Here is a 27,571-nt window from a genome sequence, read left to right as displayed (position 1 = left end):
TTGTGGCCATGTCCTGTGTGTGGCCAGCCTGGTGCTCTGCCCAGCAGCAGCACTGTTGGAGCTCTCGGGTTCAGTCTAGTCCTGCAGCTCATTTAGCACTGGATCCCTCTGTGATATGGTGAGCATTAGGAGGAGCCTTTCCAGTGTTCTTCTGTGGCTCCTCACACCTGGATTTTGTTACTTCTTGGTCCCCTCCCTCCAGCATGACATTCATGTGCCCTGTGACAGAGCTGTGCTGCCAGGAGAAGCATGGAAAGCAGCTGGGCAGGGTTTGGAGACCAGTGTGTCCTGCAGATATCAGTATATTCTCAGAGAAAGAGCAGCAGTGTGGGATTCAGCTTCACTTAAATGTTGGTGCCCACCACTCTGGGCTTCCTGTTCAGAGCTCTGCTCACCCTCCCAGAGCTGTGGTTGGCACAGGGATGTTGGGATGAGCCAGAACCTCCATAGCATCTGTGGCTGTACAGATTTCTGTCTCTGGTGAGTGCAGGTGTGCTGCTGGCAGTAGTGGAGCAGAGGAGTATTTCACTGCAGGATGTGTTCATGCTTTACTGGAAGTGCTGGTTGCTCCAGGGAGGTGGCAGCTGTGCTGAGGCCTCATGCATTCACACTTTGCATTTTCCCAAACTGGCTGGAGGTGTTTCTAGGTGGGGAGATGCTTCCCAGAGCAGGGACAGCAGCTATGAAGCACAGTGAGCACCAAAGTGCCCCTTATGTCAGTCACATAGTGGATGAGGAGGTGGAGACCCTCACTCATTTAGTAAATACCCTGTTAGTACTGCAAATGCTGAATGTGGGATCAGGTTCTCAGGGTGCTCAGTGCAGAGCCACAGTACATGGTGGCAAGCTGGGATGTGCTGGTTGGGGATGCAGGAAGGGAGAACAGCATATACAAAGCCAGGCATAAAGCAGGAGCCTTGTTTGGGACTGGGCCAGGATACCCAGCCATTCCACAAACACCTCCATTTCAATGCTGCATCCCCAAACATCTCTTCCAAAATGGACACAGAGCCTGTCTGGTTCCTAGTTGTGACAGAGCCTCAAGAGCTGCTGGGCTGTGGGGAGGCTTGCAGTGGCTCTTGCTGGGACACTAATCCCTGCAGGGTGAGGGCACTGGGTCCCCAAATCTCTTCATCCAGCTGTATTCCTAGTGCTGGCTCTGCTGTACCCAAACCGCCCTGGAAGCACAAGGAGGCGTGAACTTGGGGAGGTTTGTTTTGCAGCCATCTTCTGCAGTGCCTCATGTTTAATTTGCTGTTCTTTTCTGGTCCATGTGAGCAGTGTTTATGTGGAGGGCAGGGGGTGGCTTCCTGAGGACCCTGTACTGCTGGCAGAGTGGACAAATCAGCACAGGGGGTGCCAGCCCTTCCCTGAGCTGCCTGTGAAGCCCTGTTTGCAGGGAAGGCAGGCCTGTGAAGTCAGGGACAATGTCTCTGCCTTCCCTGATCACAGACAGCCTTTTTCCAAGGCTGAATTGGCCATAAGCATCTCTGATGGTGCCTTTTGGATGCAGCCTGTTTGAAAGGAGGCAGCCCCCCCAGCCAACCTGCCAGGCTGGGCTGGCAGCCCCTACACAGTGCTGTGTTGTGTGCTCTTGCAGCAGAAAACGCTTGCAGGTCGCTCTGTGACCACCCCTGCCAAATCTGCCATCTGTTTCACATCCTCTGGGCCACGCTGTGCCTCCCAGCCCACGGCTTCTCTTCTCCCAGTGCCTTGTCCCTTTCCCAGCCTGGCTGCTGTACATGTCCAGATGTGACACTTCCTTCTCTGCCTGAAGGGGAAAACCCCATTTCTTGTGTTTTTCTCCATCACGTCCGTCACTCCCAGTGCGCCTTGCGGTGGTGTGGGCAGCTGCTGGCCAGTGGGTATGGGCAGAACAGGGCAGGACAGCAGCAAGTGGGGGCAGGAGGTGCCAGCCTGCAGCACTGGCACTACAGAGGCTGTTTGCTGAGCATCTGTGTCCCATTCATCCCCTGTGCTGGGCCACCTATCACATGGGCCTGTGATAGGTGTGTATTGGGGAAGGCATCATGGACCCCAGTTCTTGTCCCAAAAGTCCTGTGATTTCCTTTCTACCTCTGGTGCTCCAGGGACATTTGACTCCCCAGATCCTTTCCATGGAGGAGATGAGAGCATGCTGGTGGGTGTGATGGGCTCTCTGCTCTGCTCTGCTTGGCTCTGCTGTGCCCTGCACCACGTACATGATTGTAGCTGTGCTTAGGTGTTGTGGGCAAGGGGAATTCCTTGTGAAAATGCAAGTTATGGGGACAAGTCACCATAGAAGAGCACCTGCCGCACTGGAAGGGGGTTGAAACAGTCATGCTTTGCAGAGCCCCATGTCTGCAGCTCCACATGTGCCTGGGAGAGCTGCCTTCCTTCCTGGCTGCAGCAGCTGCTTTCCTCTCATCTCCCCCAAAAGCTGTGTGGGCTGCAGAGACAGCTGCATGAGTGCCCCAGTGACTGGGGGAGAGTGACTACCTGCTCCCTCCACTTCCCCAGGATTGCCCTGCATGGTGTACACCATTGAAAGCTTTCCCTTCCCTTTGATGCACTATTGACTCAAAGCAGTGTGCTGAGTGCTAATCCCTCTGGCACAGCTGGATGCAATGAGCATGGCTGGATGTGACTGGCACAGCAGCTGCTGGGGCCATCCCCACTTGTGCAACCCACTCCTGCCAGCTCCCATGCTCACAGGGCAGTGTGATTCATCCCAGTCACATGGTGGCACCCAAATCTGTTAGGAAGCTGGGCAGAGGTGGGAGGAAAGTCTTGTCAAGGCCAAGATTATGCTTAGGCATGTGCAAGGCCAGTGGTTATGCTTATGGGCTCCTGCTACAGTCCAAACCTTACTCTGCTCTTGGCACCAAGCACAGCCAATAAAAATGTTCTAGCTCTGCTCTAGATTTTAGATGCTCTAAAATCATTGTGTGTGTGTATGTGTAGTGTTATAGTACGCTACTGTCAGGAAGAAGCTCCTGTACTTTCAGAGAGGGGAGCTTGGCAGGCCAGGAGCGTTTCTTTGCTTCTGCAGCAGAGTCAGCTATGGAGGATGTTGTGACTGCTTGAAGATGGGGAGGGGTGAAGGGTGGAGAGGCTGGGGGCAGCCAGGCACCAGGGCATCCTGCAGAGCAGTGTGGAGGAAGGTGCACATCTGGATCCAGGAGAAGGGGATCAGGATAACCATAGGACTGCCCATTGGCCCCTAGGAAGCTGTGTGATGAGGGGGCTTGGTGGGAGGGTGCTCCCAGGTCCCTGTCAGGCAGCAGCAGGCTGGAATGGAGCAGAGCTGTGCCCAGCATGAGTGCCAGACCCTTGGTAGCACACCATGTGTGCTCACTCCACGCTGTGCAGCAGGCTGATGGGCATCAGCTGTGAGGAGGGCTGGCTGGAGCTCAGCAGCTGAGAGCAGCTGCACAAGGGCTTGGAACGTGCCTGTTTTCTCCACCAACTCAGCAGTGAGGTCCCTGCTGTTCCTAGGTGTGTCATGCTGTCCTGGCCAGGCCGGACACTGGGGTGCAAACCCACCAGAACTGCCTGGCCCAAGCAGTGTGGTGTTGAGCTTCCCAGTCTGCATCCCTTTCATGCACTATCCAACTCCTATCCTTGCCAGTCTCCTTCCCTCTGCCCTCAGCTGGAGTTCCCTCAGATGATGGCTCCAGCTGAGCTGGCTGCTCCCATGGCTGACAGTCTCTGCAGCAGGTGGCTTTATCAAAGGCATCAGATGAGCCTCCCACAGCTCCCTGCTCCCCAAACAGTGGAAGGGACTTGGGGAAGAAAGAGCTGCCTTTTCCCTATTTCCATCCTGTCTTGTTCCCCATCTCCAGGAACCAAAGTGCACCTGGCACCTTGTGGCATTGTGAAAGATGCCTGTGACTCAGGTGACAGCTTCAGTCTGGGCCCTGCCCAAGGCACAGCTACTCCTGGTTTCTGTACAGGTTTCCACAAGGGAGTGCTTTTCCCAGTAAAGGTGGCACTTTTCCTTTACAAAGACCTTAAAATCCTGTGTGAGCACTGTAACCTGGGTGGCAGAAGAAGCAATCTGCCTGTAATGCCTGACATCCCACCACAGTTGCAGCCTTGCTGAAAGGCATCTTCCTTGGTCTTCAGTGCCAAATGGGAGCTGCCTCTGCAAAGTGGGCTGTGAATGGGGTCACATGCTGTGGTCTTGGAGCTGGCAGGCAGTAAGGAACCCAGAGATACCCTTTGCAGGAAAGTTCAAGCCCTTCTCTAGGTCTGGCTGCTGCCATGTCCCTCAGTCATAGGCAGCAGGGGCTGGGAGTTGTTCTCATCTGCATGTATCATCATTAATTAGTTGCAAGTGCAGGGATTGCTCTGGGGGCTCTGAACAGCATGCAGCAGCCCAGCTTGGAGCAGGGATCTGATGGCACCAGGGTGTCTCTTTACTGGTTTCCTGAAATACTGTTTTTCTGAATGAATATGTGTGCATGTGTGTAAGTTAACTGGGAACCCTGGGATGGTACCCTTCCCCTTTCCCACATGTGAGCTAACTGGGTCTCCATTCCCTGTAGTCAACTTTGGCTTTGTCATAGTATCACACAAAATTTTGGGTTGAAAATGATCTTTAAATGTCTTCTAGTCCAATGCCCCTGCAATGAGCATGGACATCTTCAACCTGAAGAGATTGCCCACGGCCCTGTCCAGCCTGACCTTGAAGGTTTACAGGGATGGGGCATCTGCCACCTATGTGGGCAACTTGTACCAGTGTTTCACCATCCTCAACTTGGAAAATTTCAAAATATCTAGTCTGCATCTACCCTCTTTTAGTTTAAAACTATGTCACTACAAGGTCTATTAAAAAGCCTGTTCCCATCTTTATTCTAAGGCCCCTTTCCTATCTCTCTGCTCCCAGCCATCACCTACCAGCAGCACCCTGCTCTCTGCTTGGGTTGGTCCTGGTCTAGGTAATCCTTGTGCTGAGGAGTGTTGATTTAGGTTTTATCAGAGGACAAAGGGTGCATGATTCTCTGGGGAGCTTGCAGCCCCATTAGCTCATGTTTGCTTGGTGTACTGCACACACAAAGTGTGGTGTGAGGGGCTGTGGGCACAGCAGGAGAGTGAAATGCAAACCAAATATGGGTTAGAGCCAACCTGCACTGGCAGCTTAGTCAAATGTGGCAAAAATGGCTGGGGGTGGAATAAATAAATTCCGCTCCGATTCTTCCTTCCCTACCTCAGTGTGCTGGCTCCAGCAGCCGCTGGCTTGCACATGTGTGGAGGAGGCTGGAGAAGCACTGCTCCCTGCACAGCATCTCCCACGCACTGGCCCCTGCAAATCTCTCTGGCTTAGATCTCACTGTAAGCACTGTTTGCTCATGGTTGCCTGGGGTTTGGCTTTATTCTGCCAAGGAGCACTGCAGCAAGTCAGCTTTGGTCTGCTTGGTCCTCAGCACACCTGCAGGAGGAGGGGTTTATGCAGGTGTCTCTTTGGAAGGCCACAACCATTGTCCTGCAGAGAGTCCCAAGGGGACTGGGATGCTTTCTCATTCAAAAACTTCATGGAACTTAGTTTGTCCAAGTACCAAAAACCCGCCCTGCATGGTGGTGCTGTGGAAGAAGGGGAGGGCAGGGAGCTGTGGATGATGTGGCAGCCACCACAGGGGCACATAGCAGGGGAGGGGGATGTGTTGGTTTCAGGTGAGTCCCTGGGGCAGCTTGACCCTGCACAGGGTTTCCTGAAGGTAGTGGCAACCTGCCAATCCTAAGTGCAGAAAAACTTGTTTAGCTCCCCAAAATGGGGTCAGTCTCAGACTCCTAGTGCGTTATGTTATTTAGATGAGCAGTGTTGGCAGGGCAGATGGGGAATGGTGATGTTGGCAGGGCAGATGGGGAATGGTGAAGCAGTGGGGGTAGGAGCAGCAGTGCCAAAGGCAGGCTCACCACTGAGGGGAAGGAACCTTTCTGTGGGGTTTGCACCCCCAGGGCCTGGGTGGGCTCATGGGTTGGCTCTTTCCCCAGCCTTCCTGGCCTGGCTGGCAGTGAGCCTGGCTTTGTACTCCTCAGTGAGAGAGCAGTGCCAGAGCTTACTGATAGGGAAGATGAAGTTTATCTGTACCATTTTTAAGCAGGTTTTTCTTAAGCAGTCATGCACTCACATTCATTTTCTCATTGAGTGGTGGGTATGTGTGAGAGATGGAGTAGAATCAATGAAACATGAGTCCTCATGACCTCTCCAAGTGATCATATCTTCATAGGCAATGACAAAATTAATATATGAGCAGGTGTTTTTTTACCTGTTAGAGGTCATCTGTTGCTGCAGAATGGTTCTTTGCCTCCAAACCTTACCAACCCACCCTCCATAGCCCACAAGCCTTGTATGGTCCTTCTTGTTTGAAAGATGTATCTGATTTGTAACAGGCTAATAGAGTAGGCTGGTGTATGTCCATGTCCTGCTGGTGATAGGATGGGGTCTTCTGCTGGAGGGTTGTTTGTCTCGTACCCTGACAGGGTGTGAGCACAGCGTTCGCACCAGTGTCAATGAGCCCTGCCCAGGGATGCTGCTGCCCCACAGGCGCTCACCTCACAGACCAGGAGCAGCCAGATCCTCACTTTGCTTTTTGGATCTCGAGGCCATTAATCTTAAGAGGGAAGGTTGAAAGGAGAGCTAGGGAGGAATGCCTTGGGCCTCTGTGGGGTTTTGGAGGGCTGTGTCTCTGGTCTCATCCCCTCTGTGTTCATACCCCTTGGGGACACGTGTAGCCCATGGTGTGCCTGTTCTCCCATGCACCAAGCTACAGGAATGGAGAGGTCACCATGCCCTGTGGTGCCAAAACTGCTGGGGTGTGTGCTGAGCTCAGTGCAGGCTGTTGATGAGCCTTTTCCCTGAAGTCCTGAGGTACTTGGTTAGCCATGCTGAGTAAGTGGCAGTGGCTCAGGTTTCCTGCTCTCCCTGTCACTGCAGTCCTGCAAGGTCGGTCACTGCAGTCCTGCAGAGTGGGATGCTGGAGGTTTCCTGTCTGCCTGGTCCTCCACACCAGAGCATGAACCTGATCTCCCTGTTCCAGCAGTCCTTGATTTTCCCTTCCACAGCCCGCCACTATCTACTTGTAATGGAAGAAGGATGTAGAGGCAGTCAAGTAGCACAGATGTTTGTTTTCTAGGTCTGGGTCCTCAGCCTGGCTTTTCTGTGTGGCCACGCACAGAAACGCTCCAGCAACAGCCCCATGGCCTGGCTGCCCTCTGGCCAGCCAGAGTCAGTAATCCCACCTGTTCCAGAGGAGGATGCTGAGGCTGGATGAGCGTAGGCATGCTGGGAAACCCAGTTTAGTCATCTCAATGCTCCCAAGACTGTTTTGATGTTTTGCTACTCCAGCTGTCCGTGAATCCCCCAGCAAATGAGTTTGCTGGCAGGATGCTTCAAGGGAAAGACAAATTATGAAAAATTGCATTCACATAAAATACATGCCTTATTTTTTAATTGGAAATCTGATTCTCTGGATCAGTGCCCACCCAACTGGAGAGAAGAAACATATGCTGATGTATCAACAAAACAAAGAGGGCACTGAATATTCAAGGCAAAGCTTACACGCACTGAAAATGCTTCATAGAAATTATCCAGCAAATCAGTTTCAGTGGCAAATCTCATGCATTCACTGTGCATTCACAGGCCACAAAGAGGAGAAGGAATTGCTCTACATGCTTTCTGACTTTTTCTGACCCTGTTTTAGTGTCTTCCCTCTAAGTAAGACCTATAATGGATAGACCATATATCAAAATTTCTGTATTTATCTTATTGCTTCATTTTCCCACCTGCAATCCTGAACACCTCTGTATTTCTTCACTAGTCTATTGCTGTCACTTCTCCAGGACAGTGGCTGCTCTGAAGGACATCTGGCTGTGGTTGGCATCTAGAGGCCCTGCCTCATACACAGCTAATGGGAAGTTGTCCTGACACCTTCTGGAGGTGACACCCATCCAGCTCTGTTATTCACAACAGTATTTGTTCCTTTGGCCCATAGGGATTGGGAAAAGCACAGTGGCAGGTGTAGCAGGGAACAGGAACTGATTTGGTGATGCTGTGGGTTTTGTTGAATATTTCAGATACTATTGCAAAGTGCCTTCAACTGAATATTTCAAAATGCTGAATTTTCTCCTTTTTTTGATGTGAAAATTTAGCTTAGGCATTTCAACAATTACTTTAATGACCTGCAGTGTCCCTGTGATTTCTCATTCTGTATACCAAAAAATTTGCTTCTCCAACCAGAGGGAGTTTGAACATGTTCTATAGGTCTGAGTTTAAGCTGTTCTTGGTGCATGTGAGCAGAAATCTCCTCTTGCTGTTTCTGCTGCATGCTGTTCCTAGAACATATACATGATTTACTTTTAGCTGGTTGCCCCCAGTAGTTATTTTAATGGTAACGTTGCAGCTATATAATTTGCATAAGCTTTTCTGAGAGCAGCACCATAAAAGGTGAGACTAGCTGGAACAAATGATCTAGAAAAGTAGTGATTTGGGTATGTAGAGGAGAGTTTCTGTAGCTATCTGGGGATGAAAGGAGCAGCAAAAGGGCAGGAGGGTGGCTTGAGATCAGGTTCAGAGGAGCTGTGATACATTGCAAAATCTGTGTTTAGAGCCTGAGCAGGACATGATGGCTCCTTTGAACTCCTTTGGAGTTGGAGGTGCTTAAGAGAGAGGGGACAAAGCTGGATTGGGTCTTCAAGTATCTTCTGCTCCTGAAATTTGTCTCTGCAGTCTGGCATTTTATGGGCAATGCTGTGTGGAGATAAATGAGCTGGTTGGGCTGGAAGGGTGAAGGCTTGCATTTGGGAGCTTTCTGGGCAGGAGAGCTGGGAGCAGGAGATACTAACACCATCTCCACGAGGAACCCATTGCTTTTGGCCACCAAGAGCAAAATATCTGATGGGGAAAAGAAAGGGATAGCAACAAGGACTTGATAGAGAAACACAACTTGTACAGATCCCTGTGAAAATCCCCCTCACCCTACCATCCCTGACAGGATGTTCCTCCTACAAGCGTGAAAATGGTGCCTAGAAACAAGCTGCAGGATCTTATTCCTGTGTAGTGGAGTGGTGGTGACAGAGAAAGGACTCTGAAATTGCTAAGGGTCTCCTTGTTTGTTTGCTGATGGTCTAACAGCTCCCTCGGTCAGAGACAACTCTCCTTGTTAACAAAAAGGCAGTGAATTATTTAGCAGCTGAAAATGCCAGATGGCAGTGGCTCTGCTGCTTACAGGAGGAGGGGAGAGAGAGACATGCACATGGTGAGGAACAGATTGAGAGCATTGCCATAGCAAAGAGCAGACCCTGGCTAGAGGTCCTGGTGGCCAAGGTGACAAGCAGGAGGCAGGCAAGCCAGGGCAAACAGCTGCTGCTTGCCAGAGTAGCTCCCTCACTTCTTATAGGTCTCTTGAAGAGGTCCCTTGTCAGGGGTCATTACCCTGATGGGACCACGCTGGCCCTTGAAGTACAGGACTGCCAGCCATGGCTGAGAGACAGGCTGTGACTGAGGGCACTACAGGGAGGCTTTGCCAGCCCATCCGTCCATCCATCCATCCATCCATCCATCCATCCATCCATCCATCCATCCAATCCTCCACCTATGGGGCGGATGTATCAGCCCCAAGTCTGCCGGGATTGCCCTTTGGAGAGGTATCAGCATATCTCAAGTGACCTAGCAGTTCTTTTGAGAGTCACACTAATGTTCAGCTGTCCTCACTTGGGCAGTGATGTCTCCAGACATCATAGTCTGGACAGATGGATGTGTATCTGTGTATATGGATAGGGACCTCCCAGGAGAACTGAAGATGCAGCATGGGCAGGTCTGTAGCAGACACTGAAGCCCATGGCTCAGGTGACATTGCACCATAGGCACAGGAAAAGGGACTGCCACATGTCTGCATGTCCTGGGGAACTTGGTGCCTGTAGCTCAGCAGCTTCTGACACCCCTTCAAGACATCTATGCAGGTAGTTAGATGCCAGCCTAAAATTGTAAACCTCCCTCTTCCTCAGTTTTTTCTTTCCCTGGATGAGGAGGTTAAAGAGAGTCTGTCTCTCAGGCATGTAACATATGTCAGTTCCTGCACCAGCACTCCTGTCCTGCCCACTCTGGTCAGCTGAGGGTTGAGGGTTCCTCATGGGCTCCTCATGAACTTGAGGACAGGACTAATCTCCTTCTCGTGAACTTGAGGGCATGATTCCTCAAGCAGCAAACTGCAAGGTCTAAGAGAGAGAGGCTGAGGCCACAGCCATGCATATAAAATCAGGTGCTACTGTAGTCCCCCATCTATCACACTGACACAGCACAAGTAAATGTTTCCCAACAAGAGCAAATCTGTGTAGAACTCAGGAATATCCCCTTTCTAAGCCAAGTCATTTTCTGTGTGCTGTCTCTGCTCCCCAAGGACTTCTCAATTAGGTTTCCTTTAGTGTTGAGGAAGATTTGATCTTGTTTGGTCTTGGTGACAAAAACTGCCATAAACACTTTGTGTCTCCACATCCCTGGAGGTCCCATCTGTCTTTGTTTGCATTCTTCTCCACTGCTTAATCAAACGATGGGTCCTGTTTCTCTTCCTCCACCCTGTTCATGTGGGCTTTGAGCAGCCTCCAGCAGGGATTACCCGGTGCTGGGTGACTGCAGGGGCTGTAGCAGGGTCTCAGTTGTGGCTGGAATATAGATAAAAAGGAAGGAGAGGAATGAATGCTCAGTGGCTTGAATGCAAAGCTCCCAGGAGTACATGTTGTAAACCACTCTTGAGTTTTCACATAGCCTTTGCACTGGTCACAGTATGCTGACTTCAATATATTGTGCCCATCATGTCTGCAAGGCAAGGCACTTATATAGCTCCTTATAAACTTCAGGCAGGCCTGAACATGTTCTTGTCAGGTGCACAAGTTCCTGAGAGTAGGGATGTAGAATAATTGTGGTTGGAAGGGCCCCCTTGGAGGTCATTGATAAAAGCCCTTGCTCGGGGCCCAGGCCAGAAAATATTTTGCTGCTCAAGGTCTCCAAAGACTGGATCGTCTCACCACAGACAGCTGTTCTTCTCTGAAGGCCATGCAGCTCTTCAGGCATGAGAAGCAGCTGGCTAAAGGTGTTGAGGGTGACTCCAAAGCACAGACGCAGGACAGGCACATGAGGACATGAGACTCTGGCCCCCTTGTCCCCTCCCCATGTTTGTTAGTGTTTGCTGTGCTGGTGCCCTCCCCTGATCTTTGAATGATGGGTGCAGCAGCCATTTGGTACTGTCCTGTGGCATTCCCATGAGTAACAGACTGCCATGCTGGCTGCTGCAGGGTGCTCCTTCTCAGGGGGTCCAGGCAGGTTTGGAGAGGATCCTCTCCTACCTAAAGCATGGTGGTAGGAAAGGTTTTGGAAAAAAGCCACAGTGTTGGCCATTAATGGCCTTTAAGTGTTTCCTGCCAGTGAGGACTGTAACCTGTGGTATCAGCTCCTGGGGAAGGTAGTGGGAAGCCTGACACTCAGGGTTTTGAGAAGCTAACTCTTCAGAAGAGATCAAGATATCTTGGGAGGAGCAATTCTGCTTAGGTGGAAAGATGAAAGGGAAGTCCTCTAACTCCTGAGTCACACAGATCATGGTGTTGGAGCAGGCTTAGGGATATTCCATAGGAAATAGATACCTGGCTGTGGGGAGAGAAGCAAGTGCAGCCCCAGCAACCCAGTTGTCAATATTATCATTGCTGGGTTTTTTTTCAGAAATTCAAACAAATGCTTCAGCTTCTCATTCCTGTCTGCTGACAACACCAGGGTGGCCATGACTCAACCCAGCTTCCAGGACTGAGGAGTGGAGGTGGTGAGAGACCTGTCTCAGGTATGACAGATACAACCAAACAGCATGAGGTTTAATAGGGTGGGGAAAGGGCAGGAAGTAGCTGTGAGATTTCTTCAGCAACACCCTCTGTCCAGCAACCTGTCCCTGAGAGAGACTGGGACTGGGGAAGCTCTGAGACCACCAGCCAGTCCTCTCCCCTCTCTACCCTTAGTGAGCCCTTCAGACCTTGATGGAAGGGACCTGGAGAAGCCATGGCTTCTTTTCAAACAAAGGCTTCTCCATCCACACTCGTGCCTCTGTGTTGCAGGGTGGGACCTCACAGCGGTGTCGATGGAGAGCACATACTCCACGGAGCCAGCACCGGATGGTGCTGGCCTCACCTCACTGGACATGCTCCTCTTCCTGGAGGCGCCGGTGAACAGCACGGAGGAGCAGTGCTTCAGCGCCCGCTCCCGCAGCACCGTCCTGGAGGGACTGCCCTTCGGAGGCGTGCCCACCGTGCTCGCCATCAACTTCATCCTCTGGCTGGTGAGGGGGCAGCAGGGGGGCATTTCTAGGGGCTCTGCAGCCCCTGCAGGCACTGACAGCCACACACAAGTGCAGTCTGTGCAATGGTGCACCTGGCTGAGGGGGAACAGGGATGAGTGCAGTGGTGCACCTGGCAAACCAGGGAACAGGGGTGAGTGCACTGGTGCACCTGGCAAACCAGGGAACAGGGGTGAGTACAGGGGTCCAAGGGCTTTGCCCACATCATGGTGGGCAGCAAAGGACACTTGGGCAGCAGTGGTGAGGTCACAGAGCAGGAGCAATTTGAGGTAAGAGTTTTGCACGAGCTTGGGCTCATGACTGAGAAAGCACAAAGGAGATATGAGGAGATCCCATGGGGTGAGACCTTATAGCAAAACACTTCTCTTTCTTCTTCCAGCTTCTCCTTCTGGTCTTCTCATGTCTTCGGAAAGCAGCTTGGGACTACGGGCGCCTGGCACTGCTGATGGACAATGACAGGTGAGGAGGATGCAGAGGTGCTGCAGGTGATGGCTCCATTCTCTTCAAGAGGGCTGGAAGGAAGGGCGGCACTGTGGCATGACACAGAGTTCAGCAGGTGTTCCTGTCCCTCCTCCCTACTGGGAATGGCCTGGTGCCCCCATTTCCCATGGAGACATAGCCACCATCTGCTACAGGGAAAGGGAAAGCCCAGGCCAGCTTTCATTCCCTCTAGCATTTGTTGACAGTGTTCTTGGTGCCATTGGGGGCACTGTTCTGGGAAGGACAAAGAGCTGTTTTTCAGTGGAAACTGTGCTGTTGCCTCTTCTCCTGCCACTCTCTTGGGATGAACGGGACTGGCTGGAGGAGGGGGCAGAGGGAGACACACAGCAATAACACTGTTCCTCATGTCACCACAGCAACTTGCCTGGCCCATCGTCTGGGCTAGGTGCAGAATTCCACAAAAATAAGCAGTTTTCTGGTAAAAGTAGAGCCCAGACCATATTTCCAGGTGGGCTGTACTACCTACAACAGCTTGCCTGCCAGAGCACAGCTCACCTTGGGCAGTGAAGCATCTTTCCTTGCACAGGCTGGTGCACACAGGAGGGGTCTGTGCAAGGCTGGGCAGCCCACAAGAGTAAGATCTGTTAAAGTCCTTCTTCTGCCTTCTCCCCTCCAGTTCCTCTTGGCCTCTGAATCTGGAGCTGAGTCTGGTGATGAATATGTGATGTTTTCCCTTCACCAGTAAGATCAAAGGGCAATCAGGATTTAAAATGCAAGCTCTGATTAGATTCCTTTTTACTGTAAAACTAATTGAGACATCTGAAAACAGTGGAATAGAAAATATCTGGTTCAACAGTCCCTTGTAATGGAGCTACAGCTCCATCTCCATGAGCCCATCATGGGTCAGGCCACAAAGAAGCTGGGGAGAACGCGTTGGTGTGGAGGCAGCAAGATGGAACCCCTTTGTCTCAAGGCCAGAGATAATCACTGTACCAGCCCCAGTGTAGGATGCGGGGAGGGGGGGAGGGATTTCTTGGACTGCTGTCCTAGGAGAGACTTCTCCAAGGGTGCTTATCCTCTCGTGTCTGCTGCTTCTCTTCTGCCTCACCCCTCTGCTCCTCCCCTCACTGCAAAGCCTGACGTCGCTTTTCTATGGAGAGCAGAGCGAGAAGGAGAAGTCCCCGTCGGAGAGCAGCCCTCTGGATGCTGACAACAAGGATGTGGTGAGTGCCAGTGGCTGTGGCTGTGGGAACCTGGGCTGGGCTTGTCCCAGCCCAGCCTGTCCTGTTCTTCATCAGAAACCCTGGTCAGAAGTTAAGTGTGAGAAATTAAATCTCCTGCCCAACACTCTTCAGCAGTGGGGAATTCCTGGAAGCTGGAGAGTTTTGTGTCCTGGATTCTTTGAGGCATCTATTTTGAATGGCAGTTTGGGGGGAATGCTCCTGTTGGCCAGCATCTCCCAGCTGCATGGCTCTCCTTGCAGCTGTGTGGATCCAGTACGATGCATGGCCAGAGCCCAGCTGCATGGCTGCAAGGATCTTTCCCACCCCTCAGGATCAAGGGGTCCCCCACACCATATTTCCTCCTCTGCCAGCATGGTGGGGCTTTAAAGTAAAATCTCCTTCTCTCTAGCACATCAAGCTTTCCTGGAAACAAAGACTGACATTTCTTGCTGTCTCTTTCTTTTTTGGCAGCAAAAGCTTGAAAATCAGCCACTGGTACGACTATGATAAAATGTCATGACTTATTAAAAAATCTAGGTAGGAAAGAAGCAAAAGACGCAAAATCCTTGCAAGATGGCAGGAGGCCTCTTTAAAGGCTCTGTACCAGGTGCTCTGGGCAAATGTGTTTTGCTCATCAAAAAATAAGTGAGAAAGACTACAGGGAAAGCCAGCACACTAAAGAGCAGATTAAAGGAGATTATTAGAAGCAAGAAGACATCCTTTAAAAAGTCAAACTGTTCACAAATGAGGAAAATCTCAACTCTGCCAGGTTAGTTGTAGAATACACTAAGAGGGGAGAAGAGCAGTTTTGAGGAGAAATTTGTAGAGAGCATAAAAAGTCCAGAATCACAAAATCACAGAATGGGCAGAGTTGAAAGGAACCAACGTGAGTCATCTGGTCCAACCTCCTTGTTCAAGCAGAGTCATCCTAGAGCACATGGCACAGGATTGTATCTTCAGTATTTCCAGTGAAGGAGACTCCACAACCTCTCTGGGCAATCTTTTACAGTGTATGGTGCTTTCTTCCAGTCCTCAGGCACCTTTCCTGATCACCATGGCCTTTCAAAGATGATCATGAGCTGCCTTGCTGTGGTCTCCACCAGCTCTCTCAGAATGCATCCTGTCAGGGCACACAGACTTGTGGATGTCAGGTGTGCTTAGGTGTTTTCTAACTCAGTCCTCCTTCACCAGGGGAATGTGTGAAAACCCACGTGTGTACACAGTGACAGGGAATAAGCTAGTTAGGGCACAAGAACTTAGGTTGTCATGTAGCACTCTGCAGCAGTGCCACCTCAGCACTTGCTAGTGGCAAAAACATGCATTGAATGTTAGGGACTGTCATGGAAGGGGAAGAGGAGGGAGCTCTGGAAGCAGGAGCCTGTTGCAGTGATGCTCCTTAATATTCAGAGGAAGCTGAAGTCTGGCAAGTCACCCCTGAAACACTGGGTTAATGCTTGACTTCAGCTTCTTCTGCAAATCCTCCTGCAGCCAAAAGTATGCAGCTGACATCCATCAGGATGGTTGATGTTTGTAGAGAGACTTCCCTGTCCCTTTATACCCCTGCCCCAGCAGACTCCTTGTTCCCGCTCACAGGAATTATCACTACTTTCAGGAAGGTCACATGGTCTATCAGGGCTGGAAGAGAGGTTGTGCTCACCTTCCCATCCACTCTTTGGAATGTGTTTTCCTTTCTTCTCCTGAGGCAGCTGCCTTTGCCATTGGGTTGAGCTCTGCTGAGCTGTCTTGGGCACTGCCTCCATTTGCTCAAGGCCACAGGCACTGCACCGCCTCTGCGTGTTTCCCCAGCATATGTTGTGACTCGGTCCCTCACTAGGGAGGTGGGGGTGGTTGTCCTTGTCTCATCCTGACTCTTTTTCCTTCTAGGGATTCTGCTCCTGGCTCCTTTCTATCTACCAGATGAAGTAAGTGTGTGTGCTTGGCATTATGGTCTTGCCCCACCACTGCCCAGCCATGAGGAACTGGTGCCCACAGGTGGTGCCCCATCACCAGGAGCTGCTGGGAGCAGTGGCAGAGAAGAGCCCTCTTAAAACATCCTCTCTGAAGAGAGAGCAGACAGCTCACCTCTGCATTTCCTCCTGGCCCCTAGATCCTATCCCAAAGAAAAGGGCTTCAACCTCTCCTGTACACCAATCCTGTAATGAGATGCAGTTGGAGGGCTGCTTGGGTCCCTCATTCCCTCTGTGCTCAAATCCTTTGTGCCACTGTCAGGGTGTCATGAGTTGCTGTGGATTGTGGGAAACTGGAGCAAGCCAGTGTCCCCATGAAAGAAGGTGGTGGGGAGGAACCACCAGCACTGACCCCCACCTGCCTCTCTCCAGGGATGAGGAGATTCAGAGCAAGTGTGGGATCGATGCCACCACCTACCTCTCCTTCCAGCGGCACCTCCTGGTCCTGCTGATGCTGGTTTGCGTGCTCTCTGTGGCTGTCATCCTGCCTGTCAACTTCTCTGGGGACCTCCTGGGTAGGTGCTTCCCTAGTCACAGGATGACTCAGGAGTGCCATGCAAGCTTCCAAGCCTTTGGGCAAACATTGTGCCTCTGGGGAAGAAGGAAAAAAAAAAACCTCTCTCAGAAGCCCCCATGTGAGCAGGAGCTCACCCTCAGCTGGGTGACAGAGGAGCATAAGAGGCTGGGAAATTCAGGGCAGTGGGGACTTGGGGATCTGGGAGATGGAAAAGAAGGGACCAAAGACCACAGCCAATAACTGCAATATGGACATGCACACTGCGCTGGGTTCTCTTAACCTTCTGCTTCTCCTCTTCCTCTGCAGGACACAATCCTACCCACTTTGGCCGGACAACCATCGCCAACATCCCAACTCAGTAGGTGCTCCCACAGGAAGGGGGGCTGTGTGTGCTGCTGCTGTGGTGGGCACTGCTGGGAGCACCTAGGCACAGAACTCACCACAGCCCTGTGCTGGGGACAGGGACAGGTCCATGTGAGCCTCACACCACTCACACTGGCTCTCCTGTCTCTTTACTACATGAGCACAGTTAGGGCTGCCAAGCCAGTGGCACTGCTCTTGCACCCCACTGCTGGCAGAAGTGCTCTTGGGGATGTTGTGTAGCTGCATTTCTGTAGTATCTCAGTCAAGAGCCTGGGTGCTGCCCCTCAAGTTCCTGGGGTGAGTGTCTGACAGCTGGCACCAGGAGGTCCTGCTGGGTGGAAGGGGTGGCCATAAGTGAGATGCTGAGTGCCAGGCTGGTCCTTGTGCCACATGCTCACCACAGTGCTCACTGCTCCCCACTTCCTCTCTTCCAGAGACCGTCTTCTGTGGCTGCACAGCATCTTCGCCCTAATCTATTTTATCTTCACTGTCCTTTGTATGGCTCACCACTCTGTCCACCTGGAATACAGAGAGAATGAGAAGGTGAGAAACCACCTCTCCTCCAACCCTGGCTTGTTCAGTGCTGCTAATGGCCAATTTCTTGCTTTGCACAAATGCTGGTCCCAGTAGGTACAGAGATTTTTAGGAACAGTACGAAACTGGGCTGGCAAGGAAAGGTGTGGCTGTTTTTCACCAGCTTCTGGATAAAGTGACAGCCTGGAAATCTCTCTCTCTTGTCTTGTATCTTGAGACTGAAGTCCTGCTGTATCCATCTGTCTGGGATATGGCATTGTCTGGCTGTGCCCTCAGGGTTTGGGACTGGGCATTGAGGAGATCTGTCCTGACTTGCCTCTGGGGTTGCAGCTGGTGGTCCAGCTCGCTGCTGGGTGGACAGGATGGCAGCATTATATCTTGCAGCTCCATCCTGCAGATCCATCCTGCAGATCCCTTTGCCTCTTCTCTTCCCCAAGGTCGCCCGGACACTGATGGTTACCCACATCCCCAAGGAGATCACAGACCCTTCACTTATCATCAAGCATTTCCAGTGAGTAGCCATGTGCCACAGCCTTGCTGGGTGAGTGGCAGGCAGGTGGCAGGGAGTGTCCCTGTCCCCTGGCTGCTGGTGCCACCATGTCCCTGTGCTTGCAGCGAGGCTTATCCCAGCTGCACCGTCACCAATGTCCAGTTCTGCTTTGACGTGCGCAAGCTGATGAAGCTGGATGCAGAGAGGTGAGTGCATGCACGTCCTTGTGGCCTCTCTGGGAGGGTGTGCTGCTCCTGCCCACCACACCAAGGTACCCAGTCTGGCTTTATGTTTGTCTGTCTGGTGCTCCCCACATGACCTTTGCTATCGGCTTCCTGGCAGGCGCAAAGCAATGAAGGGGCGGCTTTATTTCACCACCAAGGCACAGAAGGAGGGGAAGATCATGATCAAAACTCACCCCTGCGCCCGCATCTTCTGCTGCCGCTTCTGTGGCTTTGATGAGGTGGGAGGCTGCAGGCAGGGCTGCAGGCAGCACACCTGCACCACGGGCAAGGCAGAGCATGGCAGCTTGCCCCTGCCCCAGCCCCGTGCACAGCACAGCCCTGGCTGCTCCCACAGGTGGATGCTGAGCAGTATTATGGGGAGCTGGAGGAGAAACTCACAGATGAGTTCAATGCGGAGCGCAACCGCATCACACTCAAGCGGCTTGATATGGCCTTCGTCACCTTCCAGGACGAGCGGATGACAGCTGTGTGAGTGCCCCTCATGCACAGGCCATGGGGATGTCCCTCAGCCTGTTGGCCACCACTGCCAGGGAGCTGGGGCACCTTGCCAGCTTTTCCCACCAAAGCCAGGCAGTGGGTCGGTCTCTTCTTTGCCTCTGCCATCTGCAGCATGTCCTGCCCTGTTAAGGCTGTGGGAAGCATCTCACAAGAAGTGAGACCTGACCCCTGGCTCCCTCTTCCTGCAGGATTTTGAAGGACTACAGCCACATCCGCTGCCGCAAGCACCCCCAGCAGTCCTCTGTCACCACCGTGGTCAAGTCACACCACTGGGGTGTTCGCTATGCCCCTTCACCCAGTGATATCATCTGGTGAACCCCCACGGCAGGAGGGAGGGAGGGAGGCAGGGGGAACAAGCAGATATGAGGAAGCCCATGTCCATACCTATAAGGAGCCCATGTACATAGCTGTAAGGAGCCTATGCCCATAGCTGTAGGGAGCCCATATAGCTGTAGGAAACCTGTGTCTATTTCCGTAGTATGCTTTCCAAGGGTGATGGGGGCTGAAAATCCCTCCTATTGCCATAGCAGAAGTCAGCAGGAGCAATTGGGGTGATCCTCCCAAAGGTGGCAGGGCCCAGCCAGCTGAGATTAGGGGTGATTGCCGGACTGTGATTTGTCTGGCCTGGTTCCAAAGCCTCCTCATGGTACGAGGCTCCACTGTGCCTATTCTCTGGTTTGGGGGGCTCTGCATATGACAGCAAAGCAGCATGGGGAGGGGAAGAGGGCGAGCTCAGAACAATGTCTGCCAGGATGGTTGGTGCAGATAGCAGGAGGCAGAGCTTCATGAAGCTATGATGGGAGGCCCAGGACACAGGGCATTTTTTCCTCTACATGTTCAAGTTGTGTTTTCCTCTTACAGGGAGAATTTATCAGTCCGTGGCACATCGTGGTGGGTGCGATTCATTCTGCTTAATATCTGCCTGTTCCTGCTTCTTTTCTTCCTCACAACGCCAGCCATCATTGTCAACACTATGGACATGTTCAATGTCACACACCCTGTGGAGAGCCTCAAGGTAGTCCCTAACCCATGCCAATTTTCCTGAAAGTTTGTAATTTCCAGGCTTATCTGTGACAGGTGAAGGGCACTAGCTCTACACTGTCCTAAGGTGAGCCATCACCAGGATGGGCATTGATGGGAAACAAAGTCATTGATGAGATCATGTCTGTGCTTGCTATCCATCCCCTTCTCATTGTGTTTCCAGTGGCAGAGCCCTGGGGCAGCAGCTGAGCTTTGGTGCTGGTGCTTCCATGGAGGCAGGCAGGTTGCTGTCTATTCAAAAAGAAAGGTTTGGAAAGAGCTCAGGAGATGTCAGGAGCTGCCAGCAGCACAGCCCCTTCTTGCTCATTGACCTGTGAGCTTTTGGGTGGGCACTGGGGCTCAGAACGTGTCTGTGGTGCCCTTGGCTGGTCTCAAGTTCTTATTTCCTGAAACAAATGCCCCTGCTCAGGGAGGGGGTGCTCCAGCCCACCTGCTGCGCAGACCATTGTGTGCAGTCTCCAGCCTGGCTGTGCTGTGGTGGGTTGCTGAGGGGGTGTTTGGCCTCTCTCTTCCTGCAGAACCCCATCATCACCCAGTTTTTCCCCACGCTGCTGCTCTGGGCCTTCTCCGTCTTCCTGCCCTTCCTTGTCTACTACTCAGCATTCTTCGAGTCTCACTGGACAAGGTAATGGGGCTGGCCCCCACAGCCCCCAAGGGTTGCCACAGATGGGAGGAACTGCAGTGGAAGGGGAACCCAGCCTGCAGGGAGGCAGGCAGTGAGCAGCAGACTCCCACAGTGGAGCAGAGCCCCCTGGGCCCATGCACAAAGGAGCCATTTGCTTCCCAAAGTCCTCAACACTTTCAGGCTACTGACAAAGTCAGTTGGTTTTAAGATGGATCTTAAAGATGGAAGAAGTTTGTAAGAGGGACGGTGTGATGGTGGACTGGCAGCAGCAGGGCCATCCCCGGCATGCTTCCAGTCCTCCAAGGCGGAGGTATGGGTTCAAGATGCTTAAAGTAGGGGAAACTGCCCAGCTCCTACAAGGAGCTCTCTTTGTCTTGACCCTCCATCAGCCCCACACCCTGTGCCTCATCTGATAAGTCCTTGCAGGAGCTTTGTCACCACCTCCCTTCCTTTTTCTGGGGGAAACAGGTCATGAATTCACGCTAGACATTTGCCTCTTATTGGGTGTCTATACCAGCAGGGATGGTAGGAGAGGGCAAAGATGAAGGAGATGAGAGGCTGCAGCAGATTCCTCATGGTGACACACCCTAGCCTGGGAGAGTCTTTGCAAGGCCCCAGTGGATGTACAGACCAAATGCACACAGCTTTGTGAAGCAGGGAGTAACTCCTTGGTGAAAAGCGAGATCAAGCCCAGCCTCTCACCCCACCTTCTGCTCTTTCCCAGAAAAGTGCAATGTTCTTTTCTTGTCTTCCCTCTCTGCAGGTCAAGTGAAAATCAGATCACCATGCACAAGTGCTTCTTCTTCCTGGTGTTCATGGTTATCATCCTGCCCTCGCTGGGTCTGAGCAGGTACAGACACCCTGCCATGCTGCTCTCCCTGCTCCTGAGCTGCCAGGATCACACCTAGGCCCCTCACCCCTGCAATCCAGCCCCAAAGGGCTAAGATCCCATGGCCACCGAAACACAGCGATCTCTGGGGAGGAAAACACTCCTTTAGCAGTGCTGAGCCCCTCATACATGGTCACAGATGGAAACCTTCCCTGCAGAGGAGTGGAGCAGAGCAGCTTACCAGGCTGTGACAGCTGACCCAAGGGGGCTGGTGGCAGTGATCAGCTGCTGCTTCAGTTCAGCAGACCCTAAAATGACCCGGTCAGGTCCTGCATAGCTCAAGCTACAGTAATCCTGGCAGCCATCCAGGAGGCGAGCACACACTCCACAGTGGTCTCGTGTGGCAGAAGGGGCTGCCCTGGCAGTGTAGGGTGCAGAGGGTTTTGCCCACTCAGGACAGGGGAAAAAAGCACATGCCTGCTGGGTGTCTCTCACATCGCTCTGTAGCTCCCCCTCTGTCTGAGCTGCTCCTCTTGTGTCCCCTCCAGCCTGGACCTGTTTTTCCGCTGGCTCTTCGACACCCACTTTCTGGATGAGGCTGAAGTCAAGTTCCAGTGAGTAGCAGGAAGCTCCCAAACTTCCCAGGCAAGCGGGAGCACCTGTTGTCCACCACCAGCAGCTCTTGCAGCTCCTGCATGAGCATTCTCTCACTGTGTCACCTCTCTGTCCCTGGGGCAGGTGCGTTTTCCTCCCAGACAACGGCGCCTTCTTCGTCAACTACGTGGTGACCTCCAGCCTGATTGGGACGGCCATGGAGCTGCTGCGCATCCCAGGCCTCCTTGTCTACACTGCTCGCCTCTGCTTCGCCAAGTCCGAGCCCGAGCGGCTCCATGTCAAGCGGGTATGTGGCTCTGGTCACCCGGGAGCCTTCGTGACCCCAGCACAGCAGAGATGCAAACTCAGGCTGTCATGGTTCTGTGGGGATGCTTGTGGGGACTTCTTCAGGCCCCCTGGGGACTAGTGGGGGTGAGGCAGTCCTGTGGGCCAGGCTGCAAGTGCAGGCTTTGCAGTGACAGAGGTGGCAATTACACTGTTGGTTGTGCCCCAGAGTCAAGCTTACCAGTTCCAGTTTGGACTAGAGTACGCCTGGACCTGCTGTATCTTCTCTGTTGTCATGACCTACAGCATCACCTGCCCTATCATCGTCCCCTTTGGTGAGTATGATCCCATGCCCATGGTCCCAGCCAAGCCAAGAACAGCCTGTCCCAGCCACCAGCAGCAGCACGGGAGTCCAAGCTTCCTGCATGGTACAGAGGGCACCCTTGGGCATCGTTCCCAGGGCCTGCCCTGCTCTCCCTGTGGCCTGGCTGTCCCCACTGCCCTCCATCAAAATGGCTCCTCTCGTCCCACCAGGGTTGCTCTACATGCTGCTCAAGCACATGGTTGACCGGTACAACATTTACTACGTGTACATCCCCACCAAACTGAACCAGCGCCTCCACGTCGCGGCCATCAGCCAGGTCGTGGTGGCCCCCATCCTCTGCATGTTCTGGCTGCTCTTCTTCTCCGTCCTGCGCCTCGGTAGGGAGAGCCTGGGGCTGTGCCCTGCCACTGCTGAGGGTCCTGTCTGATGTTTGGGGGTGACGAGCCACTGGTGTCACCCTTGAGTTAGGCATGGCATGGAGGGTGATAAGGGTGGTGTGAAGACCTGGCAGATGAAGGAGGTGTCAGCTTGTATTTTGGGAAGGGGGTTGAGAGCTTGTAAAACCCAAAGCAGGCACCAGCCTGGGCCTCAGCTGGATGTGCAGCAGGTTCTTGGAGGCTTATGTGCTACCCCAGTGTCTCTGTGCTCTAGGTCCCACCCGGCCTGTCACCCTCTTCACCTTTGTGGTCCTCCTTTCCTGCATCATCTTCTCCTTCTTTGGCCTCTGCCTGAAGAAGCTGCAGCCACGGAAACCTTCAAGCTACCAGGTGAGCACAGCCAGCCACCTGCTCTGTTCCTTCACCCCAGTGCATCCCCTCCTGGCTTGCCCTGGGGAATCTGAGATAGCACCTGGCTGTCCCTACCAAAGCTGGGCCCTCCAAACCATGATGCCCTTCTCCTCAGATGTCTGACCAGTCTGAGGGCGCCTTCAATGACGTGGAGCGGAGCAGTGTTTCCTCCACCCCTAACTCCAATGTGAGTGCCCCTCCCCAGCCCTGCTGTGGCCATCTGCTCTCATTCCCCTGGTTTCTGATGGCCCCCTGCCCCCGGGGCAGCTCTTTGTGGCCACTGTCCTGCAGGAGCCTGAGCTGAGCCTGACGCCGGCAGCCTCTCCAGCACACCAGTCCTATGGCACTATGGGCAACCACCTGGAGCCAGCAGAGGATGGGGAGGATGGGGGGCTGCAGAGCTTCGAGACAGAGCTGGAGACCGTGGAGGGCGAGTACAGGAGCGGCCCCGTGATGGAGAGCCAGGCTCGCTACCAGTGAGCATCCCTGCCACAGCTGACACTGACTGTGCTGGGAGCGGAGGACGTGCCCTGGGGCAGGAGGAGCCTTCCTTGCACTGGTGGGGCCACCTTGCTGATGGGGCAGGGGATGACAAGACTGATGTGAGGGAGAGACCCCATTGCATGGGCAGTGGCAGGAGGGTCTGATGGTCCTTCCTGTTGCCTGCGCTGGCTGAGCCCCCTAGTGCCCCCCTGTCCCCACCTGCCTCTTGCAGCACACCGTGGGGAAGAGGGGGTGCAGCAGAATAGGGAGAGGGTCTCTCTGAGAGGCCATGCTTTTGGGGGCAGGAGAGAGGCCCTGTCCCCTCTGATAGGAGGAAGCAGCCCAGACAGCCCAGATGAATGTGCCTGCCACTACGCTGTCCTCTGGGTCCTCAGTGGCAGGGGACAGCCACCCGTAACCCTTGCATCTCACCCCAGCCATCCACTGCTCAGGCAGCTGTCCTGCTGCCTCCCCTGCTGCTGGCCTGCAGGCTGCTGCCTGCCCCTCTTTGCCCATTTCAGCAGGGACTGCTGACATGCCTGTGCTTTGGTGGAGGAGGTGAGTGTCCCTACATCTGCCACCAGAGCCCCTACATGAGCACCAACAGCCCTGCACCAAGGTAGGCATCAAATGCAAGCCCAACTCTTCCTCAGCCTCCCACCCCATCCCCCCATCTTGCTGCACAATGCCTGTGCCCTTGGGCTCTTGAGGAGAAGTGGAAGATCAAGAGACAAGTGTGTTTAATGGCTTTGAGGGCAGCTCCTTTTCACTCCTCTTTGCTGGCAGCACCTGTCGTGCTCATGCTCTCACTGGGGCTGCCCATGGGACCCAGAATAGCTCTGTCCTAATGCAACAGAACAGGGGGGGACAGGTGGAGGCTGGCAGGACCTGTACTTCCAGGTCCTCCTGGTCCACCACATCCTGCCTGCCTGCCCTTGTCCACAAGCTGCAGCTGTGGGATGCTCCCCCAGTAGCCACACTGCCTCTCAAGTGTGAGTCCTGCTGTGATTAGTGTAAATGTGCCATTACCTGCCCAGACAGCATCCCTGGAGTTTTCCAGCTCATCCAGAGTACCTGTGGTGGCCTCTGGGGATGAAGGTTTATACTCATTCTCCTCAGCTTCTCTCCCACCATAACCCACCTGGGCATGCTGGCTCCTCACTCAGCCCTGCTTTGGCCTCAGGGCTGATTTTCCTGTCCCTGATTCTCCTGCTAGCTTCAGAGCAGCCAGAGTTGCATCGTCCCAGGGCAGTGCAGGGAGGGAAGGGAGGAAGGCACAGCTCTGCCAGCACCAGGGCTGCTGGAATGCCAAGTGCTGTTGTGTGAAGGCAGATGCTCCTTGGCACTGGTTAGCATTAGCAGTGCCGCTGGGAGGAGGGGTAGTGTGCCAGCTCTGGGCTGGGGGGAAGGTTAAGAGGCAGCCCAGCAGGGAGAGCATTAAGGGGGCCCTTAGGACGTTCCTGTGGGGCTGGTGGATCTCATCTCAGCCAGCTGGCAGTCCCACAGCCCCGTCCCACCCGCGCTCCTGCACGCTGGGGCGGTGGCTGTGGCACCCTAGCCACAAAGGGGCTGCCTGGGGGGAGCCTTGAGCTCAGACACACCCTTCTAATCCCAAAAAAGTCCCTGGGGGGGTTGTGGCCTCCTGCCCAGGTGCCCCAGTGGCTGCCCACAGCTCAGCTGCTCCCCTCACTGCCTGCTCCAGAGGCAGTCCCAGGCAGGGCACGGGGATGCTGGTGGCCTCTCTGAGGGTGGAAGCAAGTGCCTGCTAGTGGCACTGTGTCCTCGGGAGCTCGGGCTGCTGGTCTGATTGCCCTTGGCTGCCCCTCTGCAGGAATGTGCCAGAGGTCTGTACCTTCTCGTGATTTATTGCTATGACCGTGCCTTGAATAAAATGACTTCACCCAGCTGCTGCCTGGTGTCGTCGCCCCCATGCATCTTTCCTGGCATTGGTTTAGGGGGAACCCTTGCCACTGGAGCCTTTTCCCACCTGTGGGCTGCTTTTGACCCTGCCTGGGACATCCTGCACATGCTTCAGTGGCAAGGAGACTGCTTGGACACATCCCCACCTCCAGACTGCCCACTATGATCCCCATAAAAACAAACCCCAACACGTGGGCAGAAGCAGCAGTTTCAGGAGTGGGAGGGCACCTCACTGTGTCCCAGATAGAGTGGCACAGCCCTTGGCACCATCCCCCCATTGAGGGTGGGCTGGGACACTCATGTGCCTTTCTTGCCCACCTTCTGTCAGCAGTCACTCCATTGGCAGAGCTGGCTCAGAACACCACCAAATGTGCAGATGCTGCTTGAGGGTAGCACAAGGGTGGCCTGGAGCCCCTCTGGGACCACAGCAAGGGTCAGGGGCAGGAGGAACCCATCCCATCTGAGGATGGAGCAGGTGTTCCCAAGGCTGAACTACCCACCAGCAAGTCCCAGGGAAGGGGGTGAACACCATTTTGGAAGTCCTTCTCTAGATTTTGAGAGAACAGTGTTCTTTTCTGCCCTCCTCCCTCCCAAAATACACACTATTTTTTACCTCAGTTCCTACTTGAATGATTTGCCTCTGGTTTCAGCAGGTTCCTCCTGCTGGCTCCTCCTCAGCTTCCCTGGAGTGAGCCCTGCCACTCTGGTTAATGGCACTGGGCAGGAGGCGTGGGGAGGGCTTCCCTTTGGGTGAACACCTGGGAAATGTAAAACTCATCGCATGCCCCTACAGAGACCCCCCACGTTGGTAAGGAGAGGTAAACAGAGTTAGCACAGGGCAGTGCTGTGCTGGGGAGCTGGGCTGGGAGCTGTGATGGCCCCCGGCTGCAGCTTCCCCAGGGCCAGCTGAGGGTGTCAGCCCTGTCACACTGCACTGTGCCTTGAAACCCGCTCACACCCCGCTCCCTGAGGGCAGCCTGCACTCAGAATCCCTCACAGCCAGGCCCAGCAATGGCATGGAGTCTCCCACTGTGCCAGCTGCTGACAGGCAGTGACAGGACCGTCCCCACTGGGCAGCAGCCACAGCAAAGGGGAGTCTGTGGGAGCTTAGCAAACCTCCCTGCTGGCACAGGCAGCCAAAGATGGGAGTGCTGCTGGAGCCTGCCAGGCTGGCCCTACCCTGCAGTGCCAGATTTGGGCTCCCACCACCAGTCCTGAGACCAAGAGTGGGAAAATTAACTTTATCAATGACCCAAAGGGGGTATTTCTTTAAATTCAGATCTCTGCTGCCCTCCATGCCCTTCACAGCCCATCGCACATTGCCTTGTGGAACAATCCCATCCTAAATGGGCAGCATGGCTCTCTCAGGATGTTTTTCCTTCTCTCCTGTGCCAGGGCTGGGATTTCCAGCCTTTGGAAGATGCTATTACAGACCCTGGCCTGGCTTCCCCACCCTAGGCACTATTCTTCCAGCATCAAGTGCCCAACTCTCACAGGGCTGGAAACCCATCATGTCAAAGCTAGAACATGCTAGAAGACAGAACCTCCTCATCCTCACCAGCTGCTCCCTGGGCAGGGCTGCTGGAATAACTGCAATCCAGTTATGGCAGGGTGGATCATGCTCCATGGAACCAGACAGGACTTCATAATGAAGTCCATGCTCTGCTGCTGCTGATGACCAGCACTGGGTGACCAGTGGCAGGTGACCAGCTACAGGTGAGCCTTTGCTATGTCAAAAAACAAAAGCAGTGTCTGAACAACAGAAAAGGGATTTTTAGGCTGATTGCTTAAAATTCTGATTCCCTTAGAGATTATCAGACTTGAAGGGTCTGAGCAATCAGTAGCAGGGTGTCTCTGTTAGCTCCTCCACTGCTCACCCACTCAATTACCAGGCACAAAAGCTCCCAACATGCTTTTGCTGGTGGATGCCTTCTCGTGTCAGTCAAGCCACACTACACAAGTGCTCCCAGTGACCAATATCTCCAAAGCTAGAATCAACAAGAAATCAGTAAACTCCTCTCTGGCATCCTTTTTTTCTGGTCTGCTTGGGCCTTTTATATTAAAATAAACACAAGGCATCAGAAAAGGC

The 27,571-nt window shown here is 53.5% G+C and overlaps 1 protein-coding gene across 3 annotated transcripts in view; it reads left to right on the top strand.

The window, feature by feature from the left end:
- TMEM63C (transmembrane protein 63C) overlaps positions 1–25,466 on the top strand; it is a 32,297-nt gene extending 6,831 nt beyond the window's left edge. For all 3 annotated transcript variants that reach the window (XM_064716052.1, XM_064716051.1, XM_064716053.1), the window contains exons 2-24: positions 11,693–11,807; positions 12,076–12,296; positions 12,694–12,773; positions 13,891–13,978; positions 15,863–15,900; positions 16,318–16,460; positions 16,769–16,820; positions 17,260–17,368; positions 17,797–17,870; positions 17,975–18,055; positions 18,192–18,312; positions 18,429–18,562; positions 18,781–18,903; positions 19,454–19,607; positions 20,152–20,258; positions 21,022–21,108; positions 21,636–21,701; positions 21,826–21,988; positions 22,196–22,301; positions 22,501–22,668; positions 22,943–23,058; positions 23,195–23,266; positions 23,347–25,466. In XM_064716052.1, the coding sequence (XP_064572122.1) occupies positions 12,099–12,296; positions 12,694–12,773; positions 13,891–13,978; positions 15,863–15,900; positions 16,318–16,460; positions 16,769–16,820; positions 17,260–17,368; positions 17,797–17,870; positions 17,975–18,055; positions 18,192–18,312; positions 18,429–18,562; positions 18,781–18,903; positions 19,454–19,607; positions 20,152–20,258; positions 21,022–21,108; positions 21,636–21,701; positions 21,826–21,988; positions 22,196–22,301; positions 22,501–22,668; positions 22,943–23,058; positions 23,195–23,266; positions 23,347–23,559 (2,493 nt within the window). In that variant the 5' untranslated portion in view covers positions 11,693–11,807; positions 12,076–12,098 and the 3' untranslated portion in view covers positions 23,560–25,466. The remainder of the gene's footprint in view (positions 1–11,692; positions 11,808–12,075; positions 12,297–12,693; positions 12,774–13,890; positions 13,979–15,862; positions 15,901–16,317; positions 16,461–16,768; positions 16,821–17,259; positions 17,369–17,796; positions 17,871–17,974; positions 18,056–18,191; positions 18,313–18,428; positions 18,563–18,780; positions 18,904–19,453; positions 19,608–20,151; positions 20,259–21,021; positions 21,109–21,635; positions 21,702–21,825; positions 21,989–22,195; positions 22,302–22,500; positions 22,669–22,942; positions 23,059–23,194; positions 23,267–23,346) is intronic.
- The last annotated feature ends 2,105 nt before the right edge of the window (positions 25,467–27,571 follow it).

This window comes from Zonotrichia leucophrys, chromosome 5 (assembly GCF_028769735.1).
Source record: "Zonotrichia leucophrys gambelii isolate GWCS_2022_RI chromosome 5, RI_Zleu_2.0, whole genome shotgun sequence".
Taxonomy (NCBI): domain Eukaryota; kingdom Metazoa; phylum Chordata; class Aves; order Passeriformes; family Passerellidae; genus Zonotrichia; species Zonotrichia leucophrys.
Note: the sequence above shows the minus strand (reverse complement) of the source record. Positions and strands in the feature narration are given on the sequence as shown.